The sequence below is a fragment of the Mus caroli genome, chromosome 4 (genome assembly GCF_900094665.2).
Source record: "Mus caroli chromosome 4, CAROLI_EIJ_v1.1, whole genome shotgun sequence".
Classification (NCBI taxonomy): Eukaryota; Metazoa; Chordata; class Mammalia; order Rodentia; family Muridae; genus Mus; species Mus caroli.
The window spans coordinates 123,715,689-123,729,369 of NC_034573.1; the positions used below are offsets into that span (position 1 = coordinate 123,715,689).

General features: G+C 53.0%; 1 protein-coding gene across 2 annotated transcripts in view; it reads left to right on the forward strand.

Moving 5' to 3' along the window:
* Nucleotides 1–801: 801 nt before the first annotated feature.
* The window catches only part of Crybg2 (crystallin beta-gamma domain containing 2), a 27,211-nt gene continuing 14,331 nt past the window's right edge, over nt 802–13,681 (forward strand). The window contains exons 1-5 of one of the 2 annotated variants that reach the window (XM_029475846.1): nt 802–1,104; nt 7,517–10,016; nt 10,396–10,443; nt 10,526–10,638; nt 10,784–10,913. In XM_029475846.1, the coding sequence (XP_029331706.1) occupies nt 7,545–10,016; nt 10,396–10,443; nt 10,526–10,638; nt 10,784–10,913 (2,763 nt within the window). In that variant the 5' untranslated portion in view covers nt 802–1,104; nt 7,517–7,544. Of the gene's footprint in view, nt 1,145–7,516; nt 10,017–10,395; nt 10,444–10,525; nt 10,639–10,783; nt 10,914–13,681 lie in introns of both variants that reach the window. The other variant, XM_029475847.1, reaches the window with a different exon arrangement.

The following is a 13,681-nucleotide window of genomic DNA, read 5'->3' on the forward strand; positions in this document are numbered from 1 at the left end:
CCAGGTTTGCCCACACACTCCCTAATCCCTAAATTAGGGCCAGAGGCTGGGGACTCAGAAAGCTGCACCACAGTTGTGAGGAAGCTTCAGGAAGAGCAGTTAGAGTCCGGCCCAGTGCCACCCCTGTGCATAGGGCAGCAGTGTGGCACCTGACAGCTAGCAGTCCTCCCCTCCCTACTATGTGGTTCCATGTTCTCTTTCCTATAGCGTAAGATAGTCGGGAAAGGCTAGGCCTGGGTCCTGTCCCACTGTCTTGCTCTGAGAGGTCCTACTCAGTTTCCTGTGGGTCAAGGAGAACAGCCAAAGATAGCCAGGGGTCCCTAGATTCCAGAGGGGAGATGCCACACCATGTTCCTGTCACTTTGTCCCTGCCTCTGTTTTCCACCAGGTCCAAACCCAAAGCCACTCAGAATGGGACCTTCGGGTCAGGAGCCACGGTGGTTTATGGAGTCAGAAGCGACTCCACAGCTCAGGAAGACAAACTGACCCCCTGGGGAGGCTACAGAGGCCAGCTGTGGGCAGCACCTGTGACTTGGCTGGCTATGGCTCGACGGAGCATGAGTGTCCAGTACCAGCAGGCTCTGCCGAAGCCATCGGTGGTCCCAGCCATCCCTCTGGCCCAGAGCCTGCATCACCTTCTTTGAAACAGGGATGGCCAGGCGCCCCCTGCCAGCACTCCCAACACAGCGCCCCAGAGCTACCTGGCAACCTGGAAGACGCACCCCTATGGCTCCACCCGGAGTCCTTTCTCACAGCAGCAAGGGCAAAGGGTAAGCCCGACACCCCAGGGCCAGCCGAGCCAGAGCCAGAGCCCGTACACACTCGTCTCTGTGTCAGAAGAACCCGCTACCATATCACTGTCACCCTGCGAGGGTGCGGACGGGTACCTGGGGAGGAAGGTAGGGAACCGGCCAGACCAGCTCCCCACCCCTGCGGCCCTGAGGAATCCAGGGGCTGGCAGGAGCCTCCTCAGGAACTCCGCCCCATCACTGGGTATCCAATCAACCCGCCTGGGGAGCCGCCGCTGAGAGCCCCACAGCATCAGGCAAGCAAGGTCCGGCAGAAGCTCCTAGTGGGCTGGGAACCTGGATTCCCACACAGCCGGTAAGTAAAGGTTGGCGCCCGAGGGACGTGATGGCGGAAGGTGAGTCTGATGTGGCAACTCCTACTTGGGTCCCTCTGCCTTGTTCCTGGACTCCCCAGACTTGAAGCTCCCATTCATTTTGGTACCCTTGGGTGTGAGACGGGGCTTGGGGAGACTCTGTGTCCACTCCCTCATTCTCTCTCTCATATTCTCTCTCTCATATTCTCTCTCTCATATTCTCTCTCTCATATTCTCTCTCTCTCTCTCTCTCTCTCTCTCTCTCTCTCTCTCTCTCTCTCTCTCTCCACCCCTAGGCTGAAAACCACCTCTGCCTTCCTTCCCTGTCCCCCCACCCCTGGAAGGGAAACCTCATCATGGAGAAGATAGGCTAGCCAGGGTAACCTTCCTTTCAGCTACTCTTGTTAATCCTGGGTTCTTTGCAAGAGATTGCAGACTCAGCCTGGGAATAGGCACCTTGCCAAGGTGCTGGGCGCCCTGGCACAGGTTGCTTAACTTCTCTGAGTCTTGCTTTGCTGAATGGGTATGGTAGTCAGAGATGAGGAAGAAGGGGGTGGCTACTGGAGCATGCTTTGAACTCCATTGAGCTGGGCTGGCAAAATAACAGGGATGCTCATTAAGTACACGCCATTGGCAATGGTAATTATCCCACCGGGCTCTGCGGGCAGCCACGAAAAGAGGCGCCGAGACTCCCAAGCTTAGAAGAGTTTTATTTGTGTTGAAGTGAGTCCCCTAAATCATCCTGGTAGGCTCGGAGCGGGGAGGCATGGCTTCTTCATAACTCAGTGAGGAGGAATGAAGTTGGGGCCTCTTTAGGCGAGTCCTAGGCCACCAGAGGGGCCTCTGAGAAGCTGCTGCTGATGGCAGAGGCACCAGTCATCTATGCTTTGTTGTTCAAGTGTAAGTGTAGTCTTCTTTAATCCACAGACTAGGAGCTAACCTTCCCATCAACCCCAGCTAACAAGAGCAGGAGACTGAGGTTCCGAAAGAATAAGTCACTTGCCCAAAGCTAACCAGCCAGTCAGAATTCAAACTCAGGTCTGTCTATGCCCTAGCCACCTCCCCAAACCCCCTAAGGCTGCACACCTTGCAAAGAGGTCTCTTTGGCCCTGTGCAGAGCACAGGGTAACCTGTGGTTGCTGTGTGGAAAATACTATGGATCTAAAAGCACCCTTAACAAAGCCAAAGTGAGGAGGTCCAGGTAGGGGTTGGTGTGCCAGCTCTGTGCCTAGGGAGGAGGACACAGATGATCCAAACTGGCCCTGAGAGCTGTCAGGGTACCCCAGCATGGGAAGGCAGTCTGTACAAGGACAAGGGGATGGAAAGTGAGCTGGTTTTAGATGCAGATGGGAAACAGGCAGGAGGGTGAGGTGGGGGACATGGGGTTCTGGTTGACTGGGGTCTAGGTATGAATACAGCCTGGAGTTGGAATGTAAGAGGTCCCTAGAGAGGAAGGAGGTGACTCTCAGGGACACTGTCCTTCTGGACCCACTCTCTGCTGGAGGGTTCTTTAAGCAGGTTTGACTAATGTGGGGAAAAGGGCAGAGTACAGCCGGGTAGCACGCAGGAATGTGTGAGCTCTGCGTGCACCAAGTACAGGTCCCTATTCAAGGGCAGATGAATTGCAAAGCAGAGAGAGCTTGTTTGTTGGCTGTGAGCTGAATGGGTGTGTGCCGGAGATACGTGCACACATGTGCTGTGGTGCCTATGTGTTCTATAACGGAGTGTGTGGCTTGCACGCCTACAGTGCCCCTGTGTGTTTGTGTCTCTTGGTGTGTGACCATGTGTGTGTTGCTGTGTGTTCCTGGCTGCGTTTGTCTAGGCGGGTATCTCTGTATTTCTGTGCTGTGTAATGTGGTGGGTCTTCGACTCTGTGAATGCCTGTCTGATGCGCCATGTGTTTGGCAGCATGTGGGCCTGTGGACTGGTTTGGCCTAGTTTGGGGGTGACTCACAGGTAAGCGGGGAGAATCCCAGGACTTGTTGGGTTAGCTGAGATTTTTTTCCCACGCTCCCCCCACACCCCCCTTAGCCTCTCCCTTCCCATACCCACACACCTTGCTTAGAGGTCACAGGTCACCTTGCTAGCAAATCCACTTGTAGACGTGGAGAAGAGAGGGCTCTTGGAACAGGCCCTTGTGTTTGCAGGGGTGGTAGCTAGGTTACTGGGGTGTGTCTCCAGACAAAGACAAAAGTGGGGAGCTATAGGCAGGCACATTCCAACACACATGAAAAACACCCTAGCCATCTTGACTGTCTAGGGATGGGACATGTGAACTGTCAGGAGGTGACCTCCCTGTCCCTAGAAATATTCAAGCAGAAGCTATGACCACATGCTTAAGGAATGAATGGCCATCAGGGGGTGTTGTCCCTGGGTTGGGCTGGGCCCAGAATGGCATGGAGCTGATTGCTGGGACGTCATCAATACAACCCTGCGCGGACTGCCTTCCTTCAGTTTCCCCCGAGCTGTTTCCCTGTGGCCTTGCTGAAGCCCATGGGACCTTCCAAACATCTGACCCTTTAGCTGCGGACTCCTGGGATATCAGCTTCTTAAGAAAGCTAGCCTTGGGTGAGTCTGGCCAGGACTTGGCACTTGGCCCCAAATAATTAGCACTGAGTGAATGAATGAGCGAACAGTTCGAGCTCAAGCTTTGTCACTTGCCGCCAACAACAAGCGATCTCGGGGGATGAAGACAGGGGACTCTGTGAGGAAGAGGCCACTTGTGTGGTGCTGAGTAAGGGACAAAGTGGGGGATCCCAGGGGAGAGAGCACGGCTTCGGTGAGGGTGGCAGGGTCGGGCTGTTGTAAGGAGCCGAGTTTGGGCCTAGGGTGTCTATGTGTGTCTGTTCTCAACTGACCCTGGCTAAGGAAGTCTTGGGGGTCATCCAGGACTCCCCATCCTTATTCACAGGCTGTCAGAGGCCCCACAGACTCTATCCCAGACACTAGTAACAACCAGCAGGGGTCCTGGAGTTGAGTCAGACATCTGTGGGCCTCAGGCCCTTTCATCTATGCCCTCTTATAAAACCTGAGTCACTGCTGGGCCACAGGGCAGGTCAAAGTTCTGTTTCTTCCAGTTTCTCAGGAAGGAGGGAGGTAGGGAGTGGGGAGAGAATTAGGGCAGTGGGCCTATTTCTCACTCTGGGTATAGCTGTTGGGGGCTAGGTGAGCAGGGTCTTTGGAGTCCCTGGGTCTGAAAACAGCCTTGCTATGTCATACTTGGAGATATAAGCGAGGATTGCTCCTTAAGGTCTGAAGTGAACCCCAGGGCTGAGAGGTACCCCAGTTGGTAGAGGGTTTGCCTAGCACCTCTGAAGCCCTAGGTTACATTCCAGAGCTGGGAAAAGGAAGGGTTGGGCATGCCTATCATCTGACCAACCATTCAGAGGAAGTAGACACAAGAGAATCAGAAGTTCAAGGTCACGGCTAGGGAGTGGACAAAGGTTGTCTGCAGTCTGCAGTAGTCAACCCATATGGTGGAAGGGGACAACCCACAAGCTGTCCTCATGTGCATCGTGGGACACACACACACACACACGAATGTGGACACACATACAGGCACACACACTCACCAAATGTAACTTAAGAAAAAAACAAGTTCAAGACCCTCTTTGGAAACAGAGAGTTCAAAGCCGCACTGGTCCACATGCGGCCCTGTCTCAAACAAATGAGCAAACCCTGGGGTGAACCCCACTCAGCCATGCTAGTATACGCATATAATTCCAGCCCTCTGCTTGGGAAGGTGAGAAAGGAGACTTGTTATAAGTTGGAGCCCACAGTGGGCTACATAAATGCTATCGGGCCAGCCAGAGTTACATAGCAAAATGCTATCTCAGAACATCAAAAAAGGGCCAGGCGTGGTGGTACAAGCCTTTAATCTCAGTACTTGGGAGGCAGATTCAGGTAGAGATCTCTTGTGAGTTCGAGGTCAGCCTGGTCTACATAGTGAGCTCCAGGACAGCCAGGACTACAGAATGAGACTCTCCCTGAAAGGATAAAAGCAAACAAGTAAATATTAAAAAAAAATTTATAGAGTAACCATCAAAACAGAGACTCAGTTTACCAGATAAATATGTAAACCTATATAAACATTTATATGGGGAGTTTGGAATGTGGCTAAGCTCTGAGGTTGGGGTACAAGTCTCCACAGCTAAGGGATGACTCTGAATAATAGTTTTGCATCCATCTGAACCTTCTAAATCTCATTGGCAAAATAGGCGTGTTTGTTTATAATTTACTAAAGATTTATCATTTGATGTGTGTGTGTATCTGTATATATGGTTATGTGTGTGTATGTATGTATCTGTATATATGGTTATGTGTGTATATGTGTGTATCTGTATATATGGCTATGTGTGTGTATGTGTGTATCTGTATATATGGTTATGTGTGTCTGTGTATGTGTGTACCTGTATATATGGTTATGTGTGTGTATGTGTGTATCTGTATATATGGTTATGTGTGTGTATGTGTGTACTGTATGTATGGTTATGTGTATGTATATGTGTGTATCTGTATGTATGGTTATGTGTGTGTATGTGTGTATCTGTATATATGGTTATGTGCACGTGAACACAGGTGCCCTGGGGCAGGAGGCACTGGGTTTCCCAAAGCTGGAGTTACAGGTAGTTGTAAGCAGCCCAACATGATTGCTGTGGACTGAATTAGAATCTTCTGTAAGACCAGCATTTCATTCTTAACTACTGAGCCGTTGTTTCTCCAGCTCACGCTGAGCTCGCCATGAAGTCTGCACTCCCTGATCAGGCTCAGTAGAACAATGAAAGTGGAAAGCATTTAGCCAGAAATTCCCAAACCCAGATTTCCACTTCGGCAGGTGTGGTTCACTGTCCCCGTTTAGGGAAGAAAATAATAGAGACTCAGATGAGGGAGGGACACAAACAAGAGGGCTGAGAAGAAGACTCAGTCAGGGTGTCTGCCTAACACACACCAAGTCCTGGGTTTGATCTCCAGCACTGCAAAGAAATAAGATCCAAGGCTCCGGAGAGCTGGCTCAGGCGTTAAGAACACTTACTGCTCTTGGAGAGGACTGGGGTTCAGTTTCTAGCATTCATGTGTTGCCTCAAAACTGCCCGTAACTTTCATCCCAAGAGATCTGAAACCTTCTGACTTCTGTGGGCTCCTGAATGCATGAGGTGGACAGCAGGCATCCAGTCAAACACACACACACACACACACACACACACACACACACACGCAAGTGGCACGATGGAGTGGCACGTGTCTCTAATCCCAGCACCTCTCTGCACCCCTCCCCCAATTTCTCCACCTATGGGGCAGGGGGGGATGGTTTCAGGGGAAAGATATCTCAGGCGTAGTGCATTGTAAGGCTGAGGGTATGTGTAGGGACCTCTGAGACCCACAGTGGTGCCCTGTTCCCTGCCTACTTCCCATGTGACTCAAGTACACACTTGCCAACATATAGCCACAGACCCCTAAGGGGACACTGGGAAGTTCATGAGCCAGCATTTTAGTTTGCAAAGCCAGTTTGTGCTCTCTCTCTCTCTCTCTCTCTCTCTCTCTCTGTCCTGAAAAACCCCTTGAAGTGTGAATCAACCCACCAGGAGCCTGCAGTTGAAGAAGTGACCTGCCCAAGGTCATCTGCTACTGATTGATAGATGTCTAGATGTCAGAGACCGGACACTGTCACTGCTTGAGGCCAAACATTTTTTCTCAGCTTCTCTTTTAAGAAACCTTGGAAGGCAGAGGCAGGTGGATCTCTGAGTTCAAGGCCAGCCTGGTCTATAAAGTGAGTTTCAGGACAGCCAGGGCTACACAGAGAAACCCTGTCTCAAACAAACAAACAAAGCAAACACTTTGAAGGACCCAGGAGATGGTGGTGCATGCCTTTAATTCCAGCACTGGGGAGGCAGAGGCTAACCTGGTCTACAAATCAAGTGCCAGGACAGCCAGGACTACACAGAGAAACCCTGTTCTTAAAAAAACAAAAACAAACAAAACAAAACCAAAAGAAAAGAAATGTATGAAACCTTGGTGGAATAGAGACAGAACACAATTCCAGAAGGGTTCTGTTTCCTGTTTCTTAGCCTTTGGTCCCCTGCATAGAGACCCAGCCTTGCTCTATAAGCCAATGAGACCGTGACCCATCCTCTCTTCTCTCTCCTTTTGGTGTCAGGCCTTAGCCTACACCCTTTGGGGACCTGGACAATGGGCATCATTTGGAAGTGGTAAGGTGAGCCCATAAAAGTCTCTGGTGACTCCAATCTGAGCGGAGACTCTTACTCCATTTTACAGATGTGGAAACAAAGACCAAAGGGTCACATGACTTGCCTGAGGTTACTCAGCTGGGTCTGGGCCTGGCGGGTGCTTTGTGCTGTGGGGACCCCTCCTTCTGCTTCCTGGTGCTCATCTTTCTCCCTTTTTAACTTTCGGTAGGGAGCCAGTCCACAGGGTGACAAGGAAGATGGAAGAGACAGCTGGGTCGCCGGCCCGAGCTGAGGCCCGAGTGGTCAGTGCCACATTGACATGGCGCCAACGGCCTCCTGTCCAGGAAGAGAGCAGACACCGTTTTCACAAAGTGTCCCTGGTGTCAGGTGCCAGGATGGAAGCCCCACAGGAGAACGTGTTTGAGCACAGCTTCCGGCGAGAAGAAGTCAATGGCTTTGTTAAAAAGGAAGAAGAGACTGTCAATTGCCAGGGTTCTGGGGAGGAGCCTGGATCCACGAACTTCCAGAGCCATGGGCCCATCTTTTCCAAGAAATATATTCCACCCCCCAAGGAGAAAAGGCCAACAGTGAGGGTGCAGGAGGCTGCGGATTGGGGTGATGGTGGCCCCCAGGCTCCTAGACCTGAACTACCAGGCATGGGATCCATGGCTCGGACTGAGTTATTGGTGCCCTTGCCTGGGCCTCGTGAGCCAAGTCCGCATCCTCACGTGGGCGTCGCCAGCGGCGGTTCCAGGAATCGTGAGGAATGGCGTGTGACACGCACGGTGAGGACCACCACCACCACGACTGTGGTGGGAGGTCATGTGGACCGGCGAGTGAGCAGCTCCGTGAGCGTGGGACCGTCAATGTCAGGTGAGACCCTGCCAAGGGGCCGCAATGTGACCCGAACGGTCCGGGCAGTAGTTGTGAGCCCCAGAGCTGAGGGCTCACCCAGCCGCAGCCAGGCCCTGGAAGTGCTGAGCAACCTCATGCCCGCTGAGCGCATCCCCCCTGCCAGCCGAATCCCAAGGCTCACTATGCTTACGGCAAGGGGCTCAGGTCCAGGTGGCACAGTGGGAACGACGCTGGGACAACCACTCGAGACCAGCACAACTGAGCTGAAGAATAGCAGCTCAGCCTTGGCCCCAGTCGGTGTCCCTGCGGTTGATCGTCCTGCTCAGAACATAGATATCCCTGTAGCCCATCCAATCCGAGACCAAGGCTCGGATGCCAGAACTGAGGAATCTTCAAGGCTGCAGGGAGCCTCCAGTGTCCTACTTCCCAACCAGACTTCTCAGAGCCAAGTCCCAGCATCCTCTTCTCCCAAGCCCCAAACCTGTGCCGCCTCCTTGACTCAGTCTCCAGAGCAGCCTGTGGTGCCCTCACACCTCGAAGCCCAGTCCACCCCTCACGTTCTGCCCGCTGTGAAAGAGAAGTTTACAGGTCTCCCTACGGCAAAGGGCGAGGTTACAGTGCCGGAACCACCTCTGAGCCCGTCCTCTCCGAGGAGGAAAGCTGTCCCTAGCTCACAAAGCCCTTGTGCTCCAGCTTCACCAAAGAATAAGCTCGTTCCGGACCCCGAGAATGTGCCCAGTCCTGCCCTTACTCAGAAAGAGGTGTATCCAGGCCCGAGTATTCCTGCCCATTCCCATACCCCAAAAGAAGTTCTGCAAGCCCCTGGTGCTCCCAAAACTTCATCCTCCAGGCCAACCACGGTTGTTGAGAACGCAGAAGGAGGTCCTTCCATCAAGAAGGAGGTTGGCCAGCATCCTCAAAATATCCCTCCTCCCTGTTCCGTTCCCTGCAAAGAGGCTGTTGAAGGCCCCACCTTCCCTGCTCCCCTGCCCCCCAAACAGGACGAGATGATCCAAGATTCTCCAGGGAACTCTCTCTCATCACCTACCCCAAAGGGAAGTTTCCAGAGCCCTGCTGTGCCCTTTGCCCCATCTTCTTCAGAGGCCAAGGAGTCCCTCAGTCTAGAAGGCTCTCCGACCTCAAAGCCAATGGGAGCAGAGGCCAGCACAGAATCCCAGCCCATCCCAGACTCCACTGAGGGGAAGGTGCCCTCAGAGCCATCTAGGGAGGAGGACGAAGCAGCCTTGACTGCAGACCTGGAGATTTTCCTGGATACTCTGCGGAGCATGGAGCCCCCTGAGATCCTCCGAACTCACCGATTGCCCCGAGCTCCACGTTCCTCCTACCTGGCTATGTACGCCACGCTCCCCGCCATTGAAGAGGATCAGCTGGGGCCGTGTGTACCAGGGCCCGGTCCCCAGGAGAGACCTGTATTGGAAGAGGAGGAGGAGGGGGAGGAGGAGGAGGAGGAGGAGGAAGAGGAGCTAGAGAACCCTTATCTCAGTGATGATGAGAAGCTCCGGCGGAGGCAGGAGAAAGCAGGGCCCCGCCCCTCCCTGGGTCTCCACCCACCCACGCCCACTAAGGTCACCTGCTCTCCCATGGAGATGATGAAGAAGCTCGTAGCTGGACAAGGCCCGGAACCTCAGCCCAGTAACCGACCTACTTCCCGCCTGGGAGGCAGTCTTCTCTTTGGCAATCTGGTGCCAACCAACAAGGATGCCCCTGCCCTGGAACCACTAGGCACAAAACTATCTGCTCTGCCACTCCACGGAGCACCAGGGGTCAGGAAGGTGCCAGGACAGTTGCCCTTGCTCTGCAGCGGAAGGCCACCTCCAGAGAAGCCAGCACCTATCGAGCCCCCAGAAGGGTGGGTGAGTGACCTTGTAGGGGTAAGGGACGATACCTGGCTTCCCCTTGAATGGTTGAAGAGAGTGGTGTTGGGCGGCCGGGTCCCAGGAGGCAGGGTCATCAGATCAGAGCTTAGTTGAACTTTGCAATGCACAGCATTGGGGTCTCAGTGTCCTAGTATAGTGGAGTGTATAGTTTCCAAATGGCTCGCTGTTTCTCAGAGCCTGGAAGCTGGGGAAGAAAAGTCATCCCAGCTCCTGGGACAGGGTGATGAGGCCCTGGGAGCTGGAAGCGATGGTGTAATCTTCTCTGTTTGCTGTATCCTTGGGGTGGAGGCCAGGTGAGGGAGCAGTGTGGGGGAAGTGGTGACCCCGTACATTTCTAATCCTGTCTCTGTCTCAGAGTCCAGCACCGAAGACCCAGGGCAAGCTGAACACCAGGCCTGGGAAGGTAGGCGTTTGGGGGCAAGTGGAGGCTGGCAGGGGACAGTGCCTGGGGACAGGGCCTGAGGACACCTGCTATGCTTTCTCAGGTGATCCTCTTCTCAGAGCCTGGCTGCCGGGGCAGAGGCAGGGAGGTCTGGGGAGACATTGCGGATGCTTCAGCGTGGGACCCCGTTGCGTCCATAAGGGTGATCCGAGGCTGGTAAGTGGAGAGTGCCCGGGGAAGGGGGCCCTGGCTGTGAACGTGGGGCAAGGAGGGTGGTGAGCTCTTCGGCAGTTCCATCAGCTACTCAGACTCTCTGGGTGCCATCTCCTGCCCTGTGACCCTGGGGTGTCTGGGTCCACAGCTGGATACTATACGAACAGCCAGAGTTCCGGGGCCAGAAGCTGTCCTTGCCTGAAGGGGACGTGGAACTCAGAGCCCTGACGTCTGCGTGGAGTCTCCAAGGCTTTGGCTCCCTGAGGAGGGCTGTGCAAGTAAGTGGGCAGCTGCCTAGAGTGATACCCTCTCTCCGCAGGGGTGGGGTGGGGTGAGGGGGTGGGGCAGAGGTCAGAAGGGGTCAGAATGGAGTACCTCTCAGTTCCTGGCCATGGAAGGTTGGGGTGAGCTGATGTGTATGTAGGGCCTGTGCCCCTGGGTAAGCAAGCTGGAGAAGTGTGGGCTGGAGCTAGATCAGAATCAGGTCAGAGTGGTAGGAGTGGGCCGGAGCCACCCATCACTCTCGGCAAGGGTCCACGGGGCTTACTCATTTACTTGTTCATATCTTCATAGACACTCCCCTGTCTCATGATTTTAATTAAAAGTTTTATTACATTTATTTGTGTGTGTGTGTACACGCGTGCTCACGCGTGCCTCAGCATGAGGGAACGCAGAGATCAGAGGACATTTTGCGAAGGTCACTTCTTTCCTTCCTCCATGTGGGTCCTGGAGATGGAACCCTGGTTGTCAGGCTGGGAAGGAGGCACCTTTATATGCAGAGCCATCTTGCCAACCCCACATGTTTCTCATATCCATTATGTGTCCAGCTCTGTGCCAGGCAACTGGCATAGGTTTCCCTCCATGATTCTCCTTTGGGTAGACACTGAGGGCCCAGGAGAACAATAGGTCTGGCTGGGAACTTACAAATCTCCACTAGGTTTCCAGGAAGAAAAACCATGAGACCTGAAGGAGAGTGATTTCTAGCTTAGGGATAGCTCAAATTTTTTGAGACTAGCTCTTAGATAAAAATAGACTGATTCTTGAATTCACAGTCTTCTGGCCTCAACCTCCCAAGAGTCGGCTGGGATGGCAGATGCGTGCCACTTCAGTTGTAATTTTTGAGAGATGGGTGCGTGGTATGAAAAGCCAACATGATATTGCATCTGACAGTATTGTCTTCATGGATCGAGTTTACAAACTACTGATACTGAATTTGACCAAATGGTATCCGCCCCTAGAGAGATGCACAGCAATGCTAGCTATAAGACCCATCAGACACCTTGGAGGCTTGTTTCTGGGTTTCTGTTTTCTTTTGTTTGAGACAAGACCTCACACAAGCTCAGACTTAGCTAGAATTTACTGTGTAGCCTCAGCTGACCATGAACTTGCATCAAACCTCCTGCCTCAACTTCCCCAATGCTCTGCTTACAGGCTTACAGATGTGAACCACCATGCCCGGGGCCCTTATTATTAATTGTTAATTTGAGACAAGGCCTGATGTCAGCCTAGGGTAGCCTCAGACTCACCACGTAGCCAAGGCTAGTCTTGAAATCTTGGTCGTCCTGCCTCTGCTTCCTAGGTGCTGGGACTCCAGGAATGCTCCAGCATAACCAGCTAGTTGTGTGTTTAATGAGATGAGCACCTGACCCCAGAACTGTAGTTCTTTCTCTGGTAAGGATGATGGAGTCCGAGAGGCGAGGAGCTAAGAGAAAGGAATGGCGGTTTCCAAAGGCGCTGCAGATACACACTTGTTGGTGGGCGAGTCACTGTGAGACACAGTCAACTCATCCCTGTGGAGGAGGGCGTGAGGCACAGGAGGCAAACAAGAGCTCCGAGGTCACACAGTACTGAGATCACTTGATTCTCTCAGCACTGAGTTGGCACCTACTGTGTGCCAGGCCCATGGGATGTGCTGGGTTGCAACACTGAACAGAATGCTTCTCTGTCCTTGGCTGTCTTGCTTCTAAGCTGTGTGACCTTGGGTTGTTTTCTTAACTGCGCTGAGCTTGCCCTTCCCATCTGTAGATGGAGACCATCCCTATAGACGGACCAAATGGGATCCAGTAGAATATGGCCCTAGCACAATACGCAGATGATTGGTTCTCGTCTGAGCGAGGACATGGAAATGGTTCTAGAGAGGAAGAAAGACCCAGAATGCAAAGGAAACTTGCCGCAGCTTGGGATGAGACGCAGGCGCAGCCGCGGCTGGATGTGGGCGTTAGGAGGAGGGGGCTGGGAATGGAGCTCAGTCGAAGTGCTTGCCTTGTGAGTGTGAATTGTGATTTGGATTCCCCAGCGCCTCACAAAGCCAGGCACAGTGCCATATGCCTGTAATATCATCATTCAGGAGGTCGAGGCAGGGAATTAAAAAGCTGAAGGTTAGGACTGATGAGGTGACTCAGTGATGTGTCACCAGACATGACAACCTGCGTTTGAGCTCCTAGACCGGCATGGTGAAAGGAGGAGACCTATTTGCGAGTTGCACTCTGACCTCCAAGCACATGATGTGGTATGCCTGTGCCCCGTCACCCCACAGACAAACAAAAATCCAAAATATTCAATGTAAAAAATCAGTAAGCTTAAGGTCAGCATTGGCTACACTATGAGTTCAAGGTTCAAGGCTAGCCCGAACCACATGAAACTTTGCCTAAACAAAACAAACAAACCAACCAACCACCCTGGAGCATGGGGTTTGGTAAGAGACCTTGCCTAGCAGGTGCAAGGGCATGGATTCTACACACAGCACCCACACCAAACAATAACAAAAAGCCAGTCTGGACCAAGGTCAGAACTGTCCATCAAGGTAGAATCAGGAACTGGTTAGCTATCTTGCACCCCTATCCCCTCCCAACAGTGGAAAGTTGGCCACCCAGGGCGAGGAAGACCCTGACACCGAAGGTTAAGGGTTCTAGAAGTCGCTGGGCAGTGGTGGCACATGCCTTTAATCTCAGCACTTGGGAGGCAGAGGCAGGTGGATTTCTGAGATTGAGGCCAGCCTGGTCTACAGAGTGAGTTCCAGGACAGCCAGGACTGCACAAAGAAACCC